The 20,792-nt window shown below is 37.1% G+C and overlaps 1 protein-coding gene across 4 annotated transcripts in view; it reads right to left on the bottom strand.

Moving 5' to 3' along the window:
• The window catches only part of CAP2 (cyclase associated actin cytoskeleton regulatory protein 2), a 160,082-nt gene that overhangs the window by 80,026 nt on the left and 59,264 nt on the right, over positions 1 to 20,792 (bottom strand). For all 4 annotated transcript variants that reach the window (XM_007487906.3, XM_056823475.1, XM_001376325.4 and 1 more), the window contains one exon: positions 13,433 to 13,510. In XM_007487906.3, the coding sequence (XP_007487968.2) occupies positions 13,433 to 13,510 (78 nt within the window). The remainder of the gene's footprint in view (positions 1 to 13,432; positions 13,511 to 20,792) is intronic.

Below are 20,792 nucleotides of genomic sequence, written 5' to 3'. Positions count from 1 at the left end.
TTACTGATGGTTCTTTTTTAATGAAGGATGGCACATGCTATACTGGAGCCACAAATTTTGCCACTGAGTGGTCAGCTTCACTGCCCTTAAACTTAAGTGCTCAAGGTACAGAACTCATAACCCTGAAACATTCCTGCATAATTGCCAAAGATAAAAAGGCAACAATTTATACAGATTCTAGATATGCGTTTGTCATTTGTCATTCAGTGGGTATGCTATGGCTCCAAAGAGGATTTTTAACATCAGCGGGAAAATCTATAGCTAATGCAGGAATTATTAATGAAGTTCTTTCTGCTCTCCAGCTGCCCAAAGCCCTAGCTATAGTTCATTGCTCTGTGCATACTGGTGGCACTGACCCTGTATCTAGGGAAAATGACTGAGTAGATACTGCTGAGAAGCTAGTGGCCATAGAAGGGCTTGAATTAATTTTAACATTAACAACCACTGACGACTTAAATTTATCACTTTCTGATAATGAAAAGGAAATGGAAAAATGGAAGCAAAATTTCAAAGCAAAACAGATTAATAGAGTATGGGTGTCATCTGAAGGAAAACCCCTGCTACATAGAAGTTTCTATCACCAAATTTGCCAATCTGTTCATAAAAATGGTCACTTTGGTACTCAGGGCATCATGGAGTCTGTTAAAAGAGTATGAATAGCCCCTGGTATAACTACTATAGCCTCTAAAGTGTGTATAGCCTGCTCTACCTGCCAAGCATATGACCAACACACTTTTTGTGGCAAAGCTTTTGGTGGGCGTCCTCTGGCTTGCACACCTTTTGAGCACCTGCAGATAGGTTTCATAACAATGCCAAAGGCTGGACATTATAAATTTTGTCTAGTCATAGTAGATCAATTGACCAGATGGACAGAAGCATTTCCTATATCCTGAGCCACAGCAGCTTTTGTTGCCAAGGTGCTTTTAAAAGAGATTATTCTTCACTTTGGCCTGCCAGCACATATTTATTCAGATTGGGGAAGTCATTTTACTGATTCTGTTCTAACTCAGATATATTCTTGTTTGAGGATAACTCCCAAATTTCATGTACCATATCATTTCTAGAGCTCTGGCCAAGTTGAACAGAGAACTTAAAACTTTGATTGGCAAATTATGCACTGAGATACACTTGAAATAGCTTGAAATTCTCCCTTTGGCCTTATTTTATCTTAGAAGCAGACCCAGGGAAGATCTATACATCTTATCATTTGAGATGCTTTTTGGACATCCACCTGTACAGGCTAAGCCTTTCTCCCCTGCCTATACATCACTATTAGGGGGAGATACTTCTATTGCTTCCTATATACAGGAATTACAGCACAAACTACATGAACTCCATGAATCCAGCGCTGCAGTACAGGCAGGACCATTAGACTTTTCACTTCATGACCTGAACCCAGGAGACAAGGTATATATAAAGAATTTTCAGTGTACTGGAGCAACTCAGCTAACCACTCTAACATATATAAAAATTGGAGAGAAGGACTCTTGTATTCATTGCTCACATGTAGAGAGCATCTTCTATTGAGACTGATTGGCTGTATCCTATCACATGCATTGGAGATAATAATCCATAGACAAGTAGATACTGTTTTGGGGGAACACATTGAATTCCTGAATTTTTATTTTATTATTGCTTTTCTTTGGATTAGAATATTTGATTTTTCCCTTTTCTCATTTTTTGTATTTAAAGTACATAAATCAATATTATTTTTTATTCTGTAGTAATAGAAGTTAAAATATATATTTGCTATAATATTAATGCATACCCAAAAGCTTTAGACTATGGAAACCTGCCATTTATTGGTAAATGTTATGGTATTGTGATGAATGATTCTTTCTGATTTCAGGAGAAGGGAATACAAAAAGAGCCATTGCACAGTGCCAAGAAGCACAAATCTCCTTGCATAGTGCCAGTTGAATACAAGGTCAAAAAGGACCAAATCAATCCATGTAGGATTAATAAACTTCTAAGTCAATACAAAAGGACTTGTTCCTAGAGTGAGACTAGAGGTTGAGGCTCTTGACATATGCTGAGATGCAGGATGCCTTGTATCCACACTCTTTGTGAAATACTCACAGACAAGTACTGAAGTATGGCTATCATCCTGGCTCCATCTATCCCTGAGAGTGAAGGTAAAATCAGGCCAGGGAATGACACTTCCCTATCACACAAAAATCTAGTCCCTATTCTGTCTTTCATAATGTGGCAACTTTCTGTAGTCCTGGCTATTGATTGGATAAGTACATAATTACATATATCACTTTAATTGGGCCCTGATTCAAGGACTTGTTATAGATTTATTTTCCTTTATAGAATTTTTTCACATAAGACTTTAATAGTCTATATTTCACCCACAAATTATTTCCTCTTTTATTTGGATTTTTTTGATGTTTTTGATTTCTCTTGCCAATTGATTCATATATCTCATAATTCAGCCATGAATTCCTAAGTGATCCCTGTGTTTTTTTCAACACCCTCTTCAGGGGGGAGTGTATTATTATTATAATTATTCTAAATTGCAAAGTTCGAATTCTTTCTGAGAGTAATTTTAGGTTAAGAAACATGCTACCTTTCTGAATCCAGAGAAAGTGAACTGTTTGGAGAAGGCACCATGAAGATGCCTCCACAGACCACACACTGCACCAGAAGATCCAGAGTGAACTTTGGGATGTGGTGATTTGAACTGTGTGGGGTTGAATGCAGTTGCTTTGTATGTATACTCTTATGTTGAAGGGGACTGCCCCCTAACTGGCTTTTTGTCAATGCACCTTGCAATCATTGATTTTTTTCTCTTTTCTTTTTATCCCCAAATCATTGTAATTTCAAAGTTGCTTATGTTTACAAGATCCATTGGAGAGACTAGTCTTCCTTAGATCTTGGGGGAGGGGATGTGTACTTGAAAATCTGTTACCCTAAAAAAGAGCTACATTTCCTGGGAGGCCACTGACTTCCTGTCATTACATCCTTCCTGTAGATAGAGGATAAAGTCAGTGGGCACTGAGGCTCTGTCTCTTTTTGGCATGCAGCCAGTGGTAAGGTTGGGATTTTAAAATGGCTAAAACTCTGGGCTTGGTGTCAGAATTGAATTCAAATTCAACCTCAGATATTTATTGGCTCTGTGACCCTGGGCAAGTCACTTAGCTTCTTTTTCATCTGTTTTCCCATTTCAAAATGGGGATAATAATGGGTTGTGAAGATCAAGTGAGATATTAGTAAAGCACTTAACTTAGCACAGTGCTTGACACACAGTAGGTGCTATATAAATATTAGATATTCTTCTTCTTTCCATCACAAGTCTTCTCTTTTTTTCAGCTCAACTACTATAGTTCCTTCAACAGATCTTTGTAGAATCAGGTCAACAAGCATTTTGCTAAATACTGAGCTAAGATAAATACTGGGGAAACAGAAAAAAAAAGGCAAAAATAGACTCAACCCTCAAAGTGCTTACATTCAGGTTTTAAGCTTTCCTGTTCTAGAAGCCCTCCTCTGGATAGGCTCCAGTTTTACAAGATCTTTCTTAAAAATGTGCTAGGTAGAGATATGGGCATAATACTTTAGACAGAGGAATAGGATCATTGATTTTAAGGCCTCAAAAGTCACCCTATTCCATTTTGTTTTTCCTCAGACCTCAAAAAAGTTAGTCAGGGTCAAGTTTTCTCTTTTTGGGAAAGGGATTAACTTTGCTTTGAAAATTTATCAGAAGGGGGCAGCCAGATGGCTCAGTGGATTGACAGTCATTGTTAATGTTTCTGGGTAAATATTTTCCAATGGTATCACTGTCCTGGGATCAAATCAGGCCTCAGATACTTCCTACCTGTGGGACCCTGTGCAGTTCATCTAGTCCCTACTGCCTAGCTCTTAACCCTCTTCTGTCTTGGAACCAATAAAAAGTATTAATTCTAAGGCAAAAATAAGGGCTTTTAAAAAAAATTTTATTGGGACTTATTTATCCCTTTTTGTCTCTTTTTGGAGTTGCAAAGAATTGGAAATTGAGGGTAGGCTCATCAATTGAAGAATGCCTGAAAAAATTATGGCATATGACAGATGATCAAGATGATTCCAGAAAAACCTAGAAAGACCTACATGAACTGATAGAGTGAAGTAAGCAGAATCAGTAGAACACTGTGCACAGAAACAGCAAGATCGTAAGATGATCAACTATGAAAGAATCAACTATTCTCAGCAATACGATGATCCAAGACAATTCTGAAAGTCTTATGACAAAAAATGCCATCCACCTCCAGAGAAAGAACTGGTAGAGTCTGAATGTAGACCGAAGCACACTCTTTTTCAGTTTATTTGTGTAGGTTTTTATTTGGGGGGGGGGGTTGGTTTTATATGGAGGATTCTCTCACAACATGATCAATATGGAAATATTATTTTCATGATTATATATGTGTAACCCAGATAAAATTGCTTACTATCCCAGGGAAAGGCAAAGGAAAGGAAGGAGGGAGACAATTTAGATCTTATAATTTTGGAAAACATGTTAAAATTGTTATTACATGTAATTGGGAAAATAAAATATTAAAAAAATTATTGGTATGTTTTGTTTTTATATCTCCACATTTTATAGATGGGGAAACTGAGGAAGGTAGGCTAAGTGACCTGTCCAAAGTCAGAAAAGTGGTATGAATATGTATCAGAAGCAGGATATATTTTGATACAGCAGATCTATCTCCTGCTCTGTTTCTGTTAATATAGAATGCATTAGTCTTTTGGTTGCTAGATCACACACTGATTTTCTAGCTTTTTTTTTCCCCACATGAGTTGCTATTTACTCATCTCTTTCCCTTACTCCCTGCCCTTTCCTATAGTCAGTCAGTCAGTCAATAAGAATTTAAAAGTGCTGACTATGTGTCAGGCTCTGGATACAAAGAAAGAGAAAGATAGTTCTTGTTCTCAAGGAGCTCATGGTCTAATAGGGAGACAATACACAAATAACATTGTATGAACAAGATACATACAGAATAAATTGAAGATAATTAACAGAGGGGAGGCACTAGAATTAAGGGGAATAGGGAAAGGCTTCCTATAGAAAGTGGGATTTTAGCTTAGACTTGAAGGAAATCTAGGGATGTGGAAAAGGAAAGTCAAGGGGTGGAGATGAAGAAGGAGAAACTTCTAAGAGAGGAGGACAGCAAGAGAAAATGTCTGCAATTGGGAGTTGGGGTGCCTTGTATGAGAAACAGAAAGGAGACAGTCACAGAAATGCAGCAAGCATGTAGAGCAGGGTGGGGTAATTAAAATTTTAAAAGACAGGAAAGGCAAGAGGAGAGCAGATTATAAGGGCTTTGAATACCAAGCCAAGGCTTTAATATTTTAACTTGCAATTGATAGGAGCCACTAGAATTCCCTGAAGAGGGGTAACATGGTTAGTTATATGCTTAAGGAAAGTCAGTAGGGCAGCCGAGAGACAAATGGATTGGATTGGAGGAGGGAGAGACTTGAGGCAGGGAAAGAAGAGGCTATTCCAAGAGCAATAGTTGTAATATGAAGCAATGAGGCCCATGCCAGAGTGGTGGTAATGTCAAAGGAGAGAAGGGAGACTGTACAGAAGGATGTTATGACAAAGTTGGCAACAGACTGGATATGGGGGATGACAGAGAGTGAAGAAGCAAGTCTAGTTGACAGGAAGGAAGGAAACAAGCATTTATTAAACATATACTATGTGTCAAGCAACTTACAAATGTAATCTCATTTGATTCTCTCAACAACCCTGGGACATAGGTGCTATTATTATCCCCCATTTTATAGTCAAGAAAACTGAGGCAGATGAATTTTAAGTTTTTGATTAGGACCACTCTGTTAGGAAGTGCCTGAGGCTGGATTTGAATTCACATCTTTCTGATGCTTTATCCATTGTGCCACCCAATTGCCTCTAATTATAATAGGAAAGTTCAAAGAGGAAAGGATACTATCCTGTACTTGTTTAAAATATTATGCTTTAACCCAAGTATGGAGCTTTATAGTTATCTTCATTAGATTTCACCTTCATTTTTATTACATTTAATTTCGATAGATTTACCTAGAAGTCTAACTTGCTGAAGTCTTTTTGATTTCTCCTTCTATCCCTCACGTATTAGCTATCCTTCCAGCTTTGTGTTGTCCATCAACCTGAAAAATAGGCCATCAGGGCCTATATCATTGATAACAATGTTGACTAGTGTAGGGCCAAGGCCAGAAATCTGTCACTTGGCTGGATGTTTCTCCAGGTGAATACTGACCCATTAATCACCACTCTTGGGATCTTTTTATTTGACCAGTTTCAAATCATCTCAAGAAACATCATGGTATAGTGCAGAGGCATGAAACACCCTGTTTATGGCTCCAAACACTCCCTATGGATACTGAACTGGATTAAATACAATTGGGAAATATTTACCCAGAACCTGGGACTGTATTTCAAAGAGATTTAAAAAAAAAGGAAAAAGTAGCTGTTTGTGCAAAAATGTTTATAGCAGATATTTTTGTAGAAATTGAAAGAATATCTATCAGTTGGAGAGTAGTTGGACAAGTTGTGGTATATGATTTTAATGGAATATTATCATACTATAGTAAATGATGAGCATGATGGTTTTAGAAAAAACTTAAAAAGACTTACATGAACTGATGCAAAGTAAAGTGAACAGAGGAGAAGAACATTGTACCTGGTAACAGCAATATTGTTTGATGAACAAGTATGAATGATCTATTATTTTTTTTAAACCCTTCCCTTCCATCTTGGAATCAATACTGTGCATTGGTTCAAAGGCAGAAGAGCAGTAAGGGGTAGGCAATGGGGATTAAGTGACTTGCCCAGAGTCACACAGCTGGGAAGTGTCTGAGATTAGATTTGAACCTAGGACCTCTCATCTCTAGGCCTGACTCTCAATCCACTGAGCCAACCAGCTGCCCCCTGAATGATCTATTCTTAGCAACAAAGTGATTCAAGAGAATCCCAAGGGTTCATGATGAAAAATGCCATCAACGTCTAGAGAAAGAACTAATGGAATCTGAATGTAGACCAAAGCATACTATATTCACTTTCTTTCTTCTTTTTTGCTTTGTTCAAGATCTCTTCCACAAAATGACTAATAACTAGAAAAATGCTTTACATGATTACATTGGTAAAATCTATATCAGATTGTTTATTTTCTAAGGGGAGGATGAAGAAAAGGTGTGAGGGAGGGAGAGAATTTGAAACTCAATTAAAAAAATAAATGAAAGCTAAAAATTGTTTTCTACATATAACTGAGGAAAAATAAAATATTAAAGATAAAAATGCAATTGAGAAATATTTAACAAAATATAAATATATCATAGATTATGTTAATTTATGTTTTTTTTTCAAGTTACTATATGGTCCCCAGAGATCTATTTCTAATAATTGGATGTGGCACCAATTGCATAGTGGAAACAGAGCTGGCCTTAAAGCAGAAGAGGACCTGGATTCAAATCTTACCTCTGACTCATATAGGTAGTGCAACTGTGGCCAAGTCCTTTAGGCTCTCAGTGCTCTAGGTAATTCTCTGATTACTAATTGTAGAAAAGATACCAGTTTGCTTTGGCAGAGGGAGTTTCCTCATTGGGAGTTCTCTATGCCAATGACATCATAGGTCAAATCACTATCTCTAAATTTCCTCTAAATGTACCATCATCCAACAGTTCACACTTCTCAACATCTTTAAGTGGAGTAGGTGGAGACCTATGAGATGTCATTTGGGGGCCTCCTTGCAAAGTTCTACTACCCCAATATATATATCCCTCTTCTAGGTTTATGGTGCCTTTACCATAAAAGTCTTATTTCCCTGCTTCCCCTATTTTAAAAGGAAAATACTCTTAATAGGGGTAATTCATAGGCTTTGATTTTAAAAACTCATTTCAACATTCAGTTAATTCAGTGAACACCTATAGTTCCATTTCCCCCAGCTTTAACTATTTATTCATTAGTTTTTATAGCAGGGCCATATGCAGCTGGTCTTGAGTGATGAGTGAGAGAAACAGAAGTGGGGTGGAGTAGCACAATTTAACCAAGAGAGTTTAAGAAACGCTGTGAAGCTCATATTATATAAAGTCAATATACATTTCTCTACCATAACAAAGGCAAAACAAGGTTATTGTTCCTGTCTCTAATGATGTTTATGTGTCCTAAGCTGTGATTTTCTGTTTTAATGTCCCTTTCAAGACCTCTTGATGCTTTTTTTAGGATGGGGTGTGAGGGGACAGAAAATAATATAAAAACAACCCATCAAAAAAGAAAATGGAATAGAAAAAGATGAATAAGTAAGAACAGAGCCAAGAAACCCTTCTCCAACCTCTGAGGCCCTTATCAAACTCTCAGAAATATTGGATAATGTAGAAGAGAAAATTCCTAGTTTTGAACATAGGACTTAAGGACAATGCAATGACTACAAATGCTAACACTGCCAACACAGAAACTTATCAACAGAAGAAGGCATTCATTCAAACTTCCTTGGGCAGCTTTTCAATGTAGCATAGAGTTCAAGACAAAGGAAGTGATAGACTCCCTTTACTTTGCCATGGTCATTTCTGACTCTTTGTGACCCCATTTGGGGTTTTCTTGGCAAAGATACTAGAGAGTGGTTTGCCATTTTCTTCTCTAGCTCATTTTACAGATGAGGAAACAGAGGAAAACAGGGTTAAGTGACTTACCCAGGATCACACAGCTAATAAATGTCTAAGGCCAGATTTGAATTCAGGAAGATGAGTGTTCCTGTCTTCAGGCCAGGCTCTGTATCCCTTGTACCACCTTAATGACCCTGGTTGACATAGATGGTCAGACTACATCTGGAATATTGTGTCTAGCTCAGATGCACACATTTTGTAAAGACCACACTAGTTGAACATATTTTATCTGGGCTGTAGCACATCCAGAGGATGGCAATCAGATTATCGAGGGGCCTAAAATTATGACCTTTTGAAGATAAGTTAAAGGAAATAGTGATATTTAGCTTGGAGAAAAGATAAGCTTCTGGGAAACATAATAATTGTCTTCAAGTGTTTGAGAGGCTGTGGAAAAGGGATCTATTTGTTCTGCATGGGTAAAACTAGGAACCATGGGTCAAGATCATCCAGGCAGATTTCACTTTAACATGTCAGTTTCTTAAGAGATCTACCCAACAGTGGAATGATCTGCCTCTGAGAATAGGCCATTTCCTACAATTGGATTTTTTTAGATAGAAGTTAAATGTCTGGTTAAGAGTTGTTTTAGAGGGGACAAAGGGTTCAGGTACAGGTGGGAGTAGAGGACCTTTGTAGTCTATGCTACCTCTACAATCTTGTGATTCTCAGAGATATGGGATAATCAAATCAAGTCCCTCTCTCATTCTTTTTTTTTAATTCCAAGAAGTCAAAGCAATGATTAATTAGATGTCTAATATGTATTAGGGTAAAGTACTGATTCTAGATAGATTATATGTGTGATGCAATAGAATTTTAATGTAATATATGTATACATATACACACATAGGTATTTATATATGGTAGTATCTTTTGGAATCAACATAAATTTAGATTATTGTAATTTTGTAGGATATAGGATAACAAACTACCAAATTTAAATGAAGACAGAACTGTAATTGCTGGGATCTTTGATTTTATGTCAAACTAGGGGAAGTAGCCATGTTTTATTTGATTCTAAATTCTTTTGCAGGATCATTGTCACATCTCCCATATGCCAATGATTCATGCTTAGAGATTATTGTTTTGGATGCTGTAAAGAAAACTAGGCAGCCTATGTGCTTGATACTGGGAGAGGAACACAGTGTATGTCCTTTGACCAAATCTATTTCCTCCCTCTTCTCCTCCTCTCTTACCAGGATCATATTTAAAAATGCGGTAGAAAGAATAAAAAATTGTATTTCTTTTGATCCCAAAGAACTCTGCCTAGTTAAACTCAGATACTTGGCCATAGGTCATTTTGTGGCATGAATATACACACACCAGAAAAGGCAAAGGTTTTCACATTCTACCTTGCCCCATCATTGTGAATGGAAGAGGGGAATGTTTTTGTCTGAAGGCAAAGAGGGCAGAGGTAGCCAAATATCTCTTTTTCTCCTGAGGTAATAAAACTATATTCCTATTTCACTCAAAAAAAGGCCAGAATAAGTCCTAAATATAATGTATCAAAATACCACATGGGATAATAGATCTGTAGTTGTAGATCCTAGAGGTTTATCTAGCATAAACTCTTCACTTCACAAATGAGACATCTGAGGCCTTAATAGATTGTGACTTGTCCAAGATAACACTGATGGTTAATGGCAGAATCAGGATTTGGACTCAGGTTATAGGATTCCAAGTCTGGGGGTCTTTCCTAAGCACTACATTGCCTTTACCACACTATACAGCTTCATATTGTGATGATTTTGATTAACCCTTTTGCAAAGGACTGAAAGCATTTCCTAGACACAGATGGAAGAAGAATTTACATAGATTCATATCCTTGACACTCATCTTTGAGGGACCACTGGGGGAAAAAAAAGATTTTTTCCATATACCTTCTATTGAGATATGAGAGAATCAAGGAAGGAAACAATTATAGTGTAATAGAACATTTCTAGATAGCTAATGGTTCTGTTTAGGTTGAGTGCCTTGGTTAGGTACCTAGTTTATAAAATGTTTGTCATTAAGGAAAAGCACAAGCTCATGGTCAACGATACTACTTGGAAGGATAAAAGATCTCAACGATGTGGAAAACTTGGGAAAGAAAGCTATGTACTCTCTCTGTAGGAGGTCTAAAAAGTTTTCATTCTGCAGTGGGGCCCACACAAAGCACAACGAATAAACCAGGAACAACTTAAAAAAAAAAAAGAAACTAAGTGATAGAGAATGTGTAGGCTGATTTGTCATGATTTTGCTGATTGCTTAAAAAGGAAGTTCCCTTCCATTAAGGGCCATATGCTGGGGCTTAGCACTAGTAAAGTGGCCACTGCATAGTGACACTCTGTTCCACTAATTAAGAACATGGTGAATAATTTCACCTACTCAGGGCATGCCTGTGAGGTAGGTCAGTTTGCTCTTTCCTTTACTAGTGCAGTGTGACTCATGCTTTGAAAGGTGAAAATCCCATAAATCTTAAGCAAAGTTCTATTTTTCTGATATTCCCAGCCAAATTTTACAACCTCAGGAGACTTAAGCATACACAAAGGGATTGGTCAAATGGTTTTATCATCTCTGTAACCTGTGACCTAGTTCCTCATGTTCTGGGCTTACTTAGATACTAATCAGTCTTGGAGGCTTCCCTTCCTAGCCTCCCAGTCTGCCCAAAAAAGATTCCCTCTGGTCACTCTGGCTTCTACTCACAGTTTTCTTCTGGGAAATCTCAAAAGATAATTCATGTCGAGGACTCCACTGATGTAGGTAAAAGAGTCCCCTGTTAATGTACAAGCATTAATGATACGATATTCAGGTGCTTATATAATTAGTAAAATTTTCTATCTCCAGGGGTTTTTCCTATGGTCTTATATAGTCTTCTAGATACACTATCCTATGACTAAATGCTCCCCAGAAAAGAAACAAAAATTGGGTTCCTGAATAGGTGGATTCCAACATTCTTCTGGATTTCACTTTTATTCCAGCCTTATATCATGGTTCCCTCAGGACTTGGACTTGGAAAGAAAGCAAACCTGGGATTTCTAAAAAGGTAGCCCTCCTCCTCAGGCACATACCATCTGAACAATTCATGGTAGTAAGAGAGCAAAGACCAACTATTTTGCTCCCCCATGTCTTGGTTTTAGTTCCTTATTGCTCCTCTTCCTGTGTATGTGTGGTGGGGAGGTCATGCACACAATCCCTTCTTCTCAAGTGACTGGCACTCCTTGAGAATTCCTCCTTTTGGTCTCTGCCCCAAGTTCTTTGGGAAGGCTGTGCATATGGAGAGACTTTCTCCCTACTGCCCCAGTTTTTCCTTAGCTCTTCTAGTCTCAGGTCTGTCCTCCAAAAAAGGGAAAAGGAGCAAAAAGCCCTCAAAAGTCCAACTCTTTAACTGATCTCCTTTTTTTATTGACCCATCACAAAAAAGTGGCTCCATCCTGTGATAATCAAGGTCCTAGAGGAGATAAAAACCAGAAGTGGGACTCATGCACAGGGGTTACTATGATATAACTGTAGATTTTAAAGGCACCTCTGAGTTTAACTCATCCAATCATTGATGACATTAACTGTGTGACCTCGGAGAAGTTACTCTATCTCTCTGAGTCTTGGTTTCCTCATGTACAAAATGAGGAGAATTGTTCTACTTTCAGCATGGGTCTGTTGTGATGCCCCAATGAAATAATGCATGGAAAACACTTTGCAAACAACAATATGCAACTGTCATTATTTTATAGATGAGGAAACTGAGCCTCAGAGAATTGACTTGATTAGCCTAGGCCACACAGCTAACATAGGAGCACCAGAACAGAAACCTAATTTCCAGTACCCATGTGGCAAATTGAAGAAAGTGCTGGGCTCAGAATCAAAAGGACCTGGATTCAACAACTGTCTCTTCCACTTAATATCTGTGTGACCGTAGGCAAATTATTTAACCTTTCTTAGTCCCAGTTTCCTTATCTATAAAATGAAGGAGCCAACCTAGATTGTCTCTAAGGATGCTTCCAACTCTATTTAGGTGTCTATAACCTTGGGGCAGTTAAGTAGGTCTGGAAGAATTGAGTTCAAATCTGGCCTCAGATACTTCCTAGCTGTGTGACTCAGGGCAAGTAATTTAATCTCTGTTTGCCTCAGTATATTCAACTGTGAGATATGGATATTATAACATCTACCTTCCAGCATTGTTGTGAATTTCAAATGAGATAGCACAGTGTACAAATAGCCAGGCTTGGAGTCTGGAAGCAAGGATTCAAGTCTAGCTTCAAACACTTACTAGCTATTTGACCCTGGACAAGTCACTTAAATTATTTACCTCAGTCTCCTCAATGGGGATAATAAGTGCACCAACCTCCCAGGGTTGTTGAGAGGATGAGATGATAATTACAAAGTGCTTAATACAGTGCCTACCACACTGTAAGCACTATACAAATGTTAGCTATTATTATTATAATTACTTCACTAGGTATCTAAAAGATCAAATGAAATAATGTAAGTAATATGCTTTGCCAACTTAAGTACTTAATTAGAAATGTCAATTCTTCATCCATCATACCATGTTGTCTTTGAAGTTTGCTGTGGTTACTAAAATACAGATGAAATTATGTACATACTGCATTTTTAAACAATCAGGAATGTAACATTTAATGCAATTTTTGTGTTGAGGTTGTGAAGATAGTCAAATTATTTAGGACAGCTGTACTCTCATAGGGATGGTCCAAGACTCAATTTGCAACATATATTTCACAAACCACAACTTTGTTGATTTTCTGTTAGTATCTATTGTTTGAGGTATACAGTGTGGAGAACAGTGTCACAGATATTCAGTGGATCTTACCTCTTGGGGCTGTTGGTACTGAGATGCTAACAAGAGGAAAGCTCTTTGTGCTTGGAAGGCACTGTGCACCATCTCTGCCTGGAGAAGAAGAAAGATGAGAGGTTAGGTCAAATAATCAGAGAGAAAAGAGCCTTGGAAGCCTTGCTGTCCAATCTACAGATGACCAAGAGTTCCAGTGTATAACCCCTTCCTTGTGGGAGTTACTGACCCTTCACCTGAAGATCTCCAGTAAGAGACAACCCCCTAATTTCCAGCACATCTCAAACTGCTGTTGGGCAGACCTAAATGTGATAAAAATAGAGTAGAGCCAAACAAATTCTAATACTGGTCAAGGTAAAAATATGGGTGTCATTCTGCATACCTCACAGTTTTGTTATGAAATTCAATTGATTTAATACATGTAAAGTGTTTGGAAAGCCTTAAGGAGCTATATAAATGTAAAATATTATGGAGCAGTACAGGGTTTTTTTTTTTTTTAAACTCTACCTTCCATCTTAGAATCAGTACTGTGTATTGGTTCCAAGGCAGAAGAACAGTAAGGGCTAGGCAACGGGGAGGAGGGTAGGTGTTAAGTGACTTGTCTAGGGTCACACAGCTAGGAAGCATGATGCCAGATTTGAACCCAGGACCTCCCATCTCTGGGCCTGACTCTCAATCCACTGAGCCACCTAACTGCCCCCAAATATAGGGTTTTAAGGGTTCACTGGTTTGGGGGACATATTGGATCTCATGAATATACAGCTCAATAAAAGCAATTCCGAACCACATGATTGCCAAGTTGCTAAGTTTTGATGTACTTTTTCACTGTTTCTAAAGAAGGAATTTTATTTTCCTAAACTAATTTCATCTCAAAGGACACAACTAAAAATATAACTTCCTGGAAAGATCATACATCAAATAGTTTGCAAGGGTAGTACTGCTAGGATTCTCTCTGAATTTGAGTTTACATTCCTGGATTTGGTTTAGAGAAATGGCTACTATCCTCAGGATATATGGGTGTAATGATAGTACCCTGTTGGTACTATCCTTCTAAAACAACTACTAGTGGTTGTTTCACCCTGTGGTTGGCTAGTCTTACTACTTATAGTGCATGAATTCCTACTAGTATATCTCCAATGAACAATCATCCACTAGACTCAATTTTCTAAGACAGCATAAATAAGAATAATTAGCATAAAATATTCTCCCCCCAAACTAGGAATGTTCTCTTATGAATATACACAGCCTCAATGGGAAGAATGGGTAAATATATATATATATATATATATGATATAAAATTTGAAAATGTTAATTCAGAACTCCTAGTACTAAAGGGTCTAGAAGTTCTTTCTCTTTGTAGAGCTTCATGAGGCTCTCTCTTCCCTCTTGTGTCTAATTTCTTGTTTTTCAGCATTTCCATGTGCTTTTGGGTGAGTATCTCTAGTTCCAACTAGATTCAAATATAGCCAATTTGGTAGAGAAAAAAGAAAGTTCCTTTCCCACCTTGTTGCTCTCTGGTACAGGTGAATGGTTTTACCTCCAGAAAATACCTCAACTTCTCAACGGCTGAATGGCTTCTGCCTTTCACCTGTATCAGAGAGCAACAAGATGGGGAGGGGACTTTCATATGAATATGGTGTTTCATATATATGTGCATATATACATATATATATATATATATAAACACACACTAGTCATTGTGAGGTTGTAAGAAAAATTCCTTAACATTTACTTACTATTTTATGATTACTTTCTGGACCCTCCTGGCCATGTAAATTGAAGTATGTGTGTGTGAACTCTGTATCACATGAATGGATGGAAAAAAAACTCCAAAGAAACACAAACTTCCAAATCTAAAGTTCTTTTAGTAATGACCAGTTGGTCAAGCAACTACCTTTTATGCACTGCATAAAAGTCTACACCAAAGTTGCTATGGGAACAATGACTTGGGATCTCTGGGATTTTATGGTTAAAATTTTACTTCAGAAATGGCATTAACGATCTTTGGTACTTGTCCGAAGATTTATTTACAAGTCACGTTCATTATAACGCTTTAAGATTAAGTAACCTTGTGAAGTAAGCAGAATAGTTCTTCCTATCCTCTCTATTAAATATGAGGAAAGCAAGATCCAGAGAGGTCAAGTTAGAGTCCAGACTCAAATTTAAGTGTCCTTTCCTTATGTCCAGTTCTTCTTCCTTCATGTCAAGATGAGGTTTAGATCCTTTCAAATTGATTAAGTATCTGTTCTTATCTTCTGGTGAGGTTGTAGGAAAATTCCTTAAGTCTGAATATTTTGTGATTACTTTCTGGATCCTCCTTTTCCCTACCATTTTTGGATTGAGCAATTACCTGGTGATCTGCTTCAATATAGAAAGAAAACCTCATATGCTTGCTCTTCTTTGGATTGTTTCCCCATCCCCAAAGCATAGCTTTTTGAAGGGTGGGATGGGATGTAGGATGTTTGGGAGTGTTTAATTATCTAGATAATGAAAATAAAAACATTCACTTTCTCTATGACAATATAACCTATATCAGATTTCCTTTGCATAATTCTTACCCAAGAATCCCACAATTCTGGGCTTATATGGCACAGCTGTCATAGTCAAACAAATCATTCAAAGGTCAAACAATTTTCAACAGGGTTCCTAAATCATATTTCAAAGTACTTCCATGCAATCTTCTGGAAGACTTTCCTGGAAACTTTATCCTTTTTTCTTTTCATTGATTGATTTGTCTGCTGCCCATCTCTTTAGAGCCCACTGAGTTACCTAATCAGTTAACATCCTATTTACAAGCAATTTCAGTGAACCTGCTGAGTCTGATAACAAGGGAGGGAGAATTTGGCTCCCTCAGCTAGTTTAAAACAGTCTGAAAGGAAATGCCGATGCAGGGTTTTCAATAAATAAAAATAATTGAGGGGGTCTGCTAAGTTTGTTTATCATAAGATACACATGAATGTATAAACGTGTATGATGTGTGTGTGGGTTTGTATGTGTGTGTACAGGAAGGAAACATCTGGTGAATGTGCAGTTTAGTACACTTGAGCTGAAATACATCAATAATCACTTTAACAACTGGACATCCTGGGTGGTATAATTTCTGCTGTTCCTTGGTCCTGGAGTGAGAAGCCAACAAAGAACAAATAAAAATGATTTCTTTCAAGTGAATCTCTGTAGAATACAATTTCTAAGATAGAAACTAATCTTAGTTTTGAATAATCACTGAGATGGCACTCACTGTCTAGTCAAAAAAGCTAAAGAAGTAAAGTAAGATGTGGTCAGGGAAATGAGCAAGACCCAACAAGTATATAGATCATTATAACAATAGTAAACATTTATACAGTACTTTATATTTGTGTTCTCTCTCTCTCTCTCTCTGTCTGTCTTTCTTCCTCTTCCTATATAAAACTTCATTTGATTTGTTCTTCAAAACAATCCTGTAAAGTAGGCACCATTGTTATTCCCATATTATTATTCATAATATCCCCACATTATTCCCATAAACTCTCAGGAAACTGAGGCTGGTAAAAGTCCAGTGACTTTTTTTTTTTTTGCCAAGTAAATGTCTAAGCTAGGAACAATGACACCTTTGGCCTTTGCCAGCTAATAGATTGGGGGAGGGGTGGCCCAGGAAATTAATTGACTGCTACTTGAGATCATGAGGGGAAAAATAGGCTGAAAACATTTGAGGGTTTCTGTTTTTTGGCTAGGATACAATTGGCAGTCTTTTCAAGGCTCATATTTAAAGATGCTCTACAATGGCTTTGATGTATCTAGCTCAGTGCCTTTGAACAAAGTAGGCACTTAATAAATGTTGAATTAGACTGTATGGAAGGAAGCACAGGTCTATAACAGGCAGGTAGTCTTTGAGTTGGTACGAAAAGAAGCAATTTTTTCCCCTTTATAATTCACATCCCATTGGGTTATATACTTGTTCCTGGGCTCTTTACCAATTTTAGCAATTTGGATAAAGAAATGAAATATTTTTACAACTTCAGATGAGATAATACTAGAAAGAAGAGTAAACATACCAGATGAGAGAATCTGGATTCCAAAAAAGATCCTCATGGGAAGAATATTGGGGAAAAATCTAATGAGATGAAATATAACATGGGTAAATGACTTGTATTTGCCAATTAGGAGAGTGCTAGATAATTTTTATCCAATCTATATGTGTATATTTTAACAAAGGCACCCAATGTAAATGTTGCATCCATTTGTGCAGATTGGCCAATTATAATCTTACATTTTGGTTAAAAAACTCATCTTTCCAGGCATAAGACATGGGAAGTCTAGCTGATTTTGGTTTAATTGGAAAAGATAAGGGGGTTTTAGTTTTGTGAGTCAAGAATGTCATATGGCAGTCAAAAAAGTTAATATGACCTTTGAGGGGCACAGCATCCTGGCCTAAGGAAGTAAAAGTACCTTAAGTGCTGCACTCACATTTGGGTGGCATATTTTGGGAAGTATATTGGCAAGCTGGAGTAGGTAGAGAAGGCATTCAAGATGGTAAAGAGCCTGGACATTATTGCTCTATGAGGATGGGATAAAGAAACTGGGGATATTTAGCTTGAAGAAGAGAATTGATTAGAGAGAGAAGTATGATTTCTGTCTTCAAAGGACTGTAATATTGAAGGGGTCTTTGAAGGTCTTTCTATATTTGGCCTTAGATGATACAACTAGGAACAATGGACAGAAGTTGTAGAGTAGCACAAATTTGGCTTGATGGAAGGAACTTCTTAACAATTGGTGTTGGTGTTCCTCAAGCAGTAGTGAGAGTTCCTCCTCTTTGGAATATTTAAAGAAGGCTGGATGGCAACTTTATTGGATAAAAATTATTGGATATTTGTTCAGTCATAGATCAGACTATATGGCCATAGGGCTCTTTAATTCAAAGATTCTATAATTCTGGGATACCCACTGGGTGCCTTTGTTAGAATACATACTGGATAAAAATTATCTAGCACTACCCTGGAACAGACTGATTTAGTAGGTGGACTAGTGGAAATAGCTTAACTCACTCTTACATGATATGATAAACCCTACAAAGTGTTTTCCTTAAAGTAAAGCTGTGTTAGATGGTCAGCATTTTAGGTATTAAGAAACTGAGGGTCAAAAAGTCAATATGATTTGCCTACAATAGTACACACAATTGAACATGGCCCGAGGAAACAAGTCAATTTGGGTTCCATGTTCTACTGATAGTGAAAAATAAATTTTATTCTGACAACTTACTGGCTCTTTTAAAAATGCCCCTTACTGAAAAAGAAATTTCTTCTTTGATTTATCCATCAATCAAAAAGTATTAATTGAGCAGCTAACTTAAAAAGCACCTACAGGAGCTTACAAGATAAACTACATACCTATACAAAAATTAGTGGAAACTGAGCTCTGAGAATAATTTCAAAATGATACAGCATGTAATAAAGTATTAATTTTGTGGGACAGCTCATTATGAAAAAAGCACTGATAATGGACTGTTGAGCTTATCAGTCTATGCAGGGAAAATAAAGATCTGTTATACTTAAAGATAAAGAGAAAAGAGATAGTAAGGCAAATTCTGACTCTTTCTGAATAAGCAGGTTTTATCTGTGGACTTCAAAAGGGTATTCCTTGGAATTCTGTCATTCCTACTCAGCATGGCCTGCTAATATGTTCTTTCTCAGTGCATGATGGGGAAGTTTTAACAAAGTCTGCAATTCCCTGGGACAGTTGAAGTTCTGAGGGACTGAGTGTACTCCTAATAAAATTGAACCTAAATTTAGAGTCTGACTAGGGGAAGGAAGAAATAATGTCACATATGCTGGTTATTTAAAAAAAATCTGCTGGCAAAACTTCATCTGATCATAAACACTGTTAATTTAAAGACACCAGTCTACTAAAATACCAACTATATCATATATTTGAGGGCTAAGTTCAGGTTCTTCTGGTACTGCTAAAGGATGTATCCAAAGGGCAATAATTTTTTATTAGGTAATTTGTTCTAAACTAGACCCCTTGTGCCCTTACACAGTTTCATGTAGTTTTAAAAATAATGCTGCCTGCCTTGGCAGAGGAGAGAGGTGTGTTTATTTAACAGGGTTAAGCAATTCTGCAGATTGGCAAATGAAGAAAGAAGAGGCGTAATGGAAATGTGAATGTTACAAACTACAAGAGACTAATCTTTTTTTTTTTTCAGGCACTGATAATACATGAGGGCCATCCATTATTATTATTAGAATTGTTGTCTAGGCAACTGCCAGATCACATGAAGACATCTGATGCACAGTACTGACAATATAAAACATGCATTTCAATGGGTTATTTGTTGTTTCAATACTTGTAGATGTCTCAAATGCATTTTTCCTGAGCTTGAGGAAAAAATAACCCATAATTTAAAAAAATGTAACTCCTAACCCAAAGAAGGAATAAAACTCCCTGCAATATGAATCTTTTAAAAAAGAAATGTCTTTTGAGGAAAGGGATAATGAATGGTAGAATGCAATTTTATTATAATTTCTTTGCTTTTTAAACAGAAGTAAAGGTATTTCCAAATAGTCTTGTGAAAAATGTTTATATTTTAGCCATATCTAGTGGTAGAAAAACATTTTTATTTATCTCAATCCCAGTGCCCACCCCAACCTCCAACCACACAAATTTGTCAGCTAGATTCCCCCCTCTCTTGAGGAAAATAAAGAGTTGGCATGTAAAGTTCTTACATGGCTGTTGGTGATTAAATGTCTATTTGAATCTGCCCTTATCTCTGGACCATATCAGCCAGGTTATTCCACTTACAAAATCTCCAACATGGCTCACCTGCTCCCATGTAGCCATAACACTCTCTGGTCAGTCCTTACACTAATAATAAGCAGATGAGATTCTCTGTTTGAGATGGAAAATGTCTCAGTTTCAACATTCCCTTTTCCTTAGTATCTTGTCTTTTTTAGTACTTCCCAGGTTTTTGATCCACAAATTTATTTTAAATTCCACCTCATATATATTCTCTGACCACAAGATATTTATTTAACATCTGGAGGGGCGTGAAAGACTATAGATCAGTGGTGTCAAAATCAAGTAGAAACAGAGCCACTAAATCATATACCTAAGAATCCTGGCAAACTTCATATTGACTTAAAAATTACACATTAATATAATCTATAATCTATTGCACTTTCATTTATTTTACAAACATTTTCCCAATTACATTTGAATCTGCTTCCAAGAAGTGCAGACTCATATTGACATCTCTGGTATAATTAATCCATGTTGTTGTTTGCTGTTAAGTTGTTTTACAATTGTGTCCAAGTCTCCATGACTCTATTTTGGGGGATTTCTTGGTGAAGATACTAGAGTGGTTGGCCGTTTTGTTCTCCAGCTTAACTGGAGGCCAATAGGATTAAGT

Source organism: Monodelphis domestica, chromosome 3 (assembly GCF_027887165.1).
Source record: "Monodelphis domestica isolate mMonDom1 chromosome 3, mMonDom1.pri, whole genome shotgun sequence".
Classification (NCBI taxonomy): Eukaryota; Metazoa; Chordata; class Mammalia; order Didelphimorphia; family Didelphidae; genus Monodelphis; species Monodelphis domestica.
Note: the sequence above shows the minus strand (reverse complement) of the source record. Positions and strands in the feature narration are given on the sequence as shown.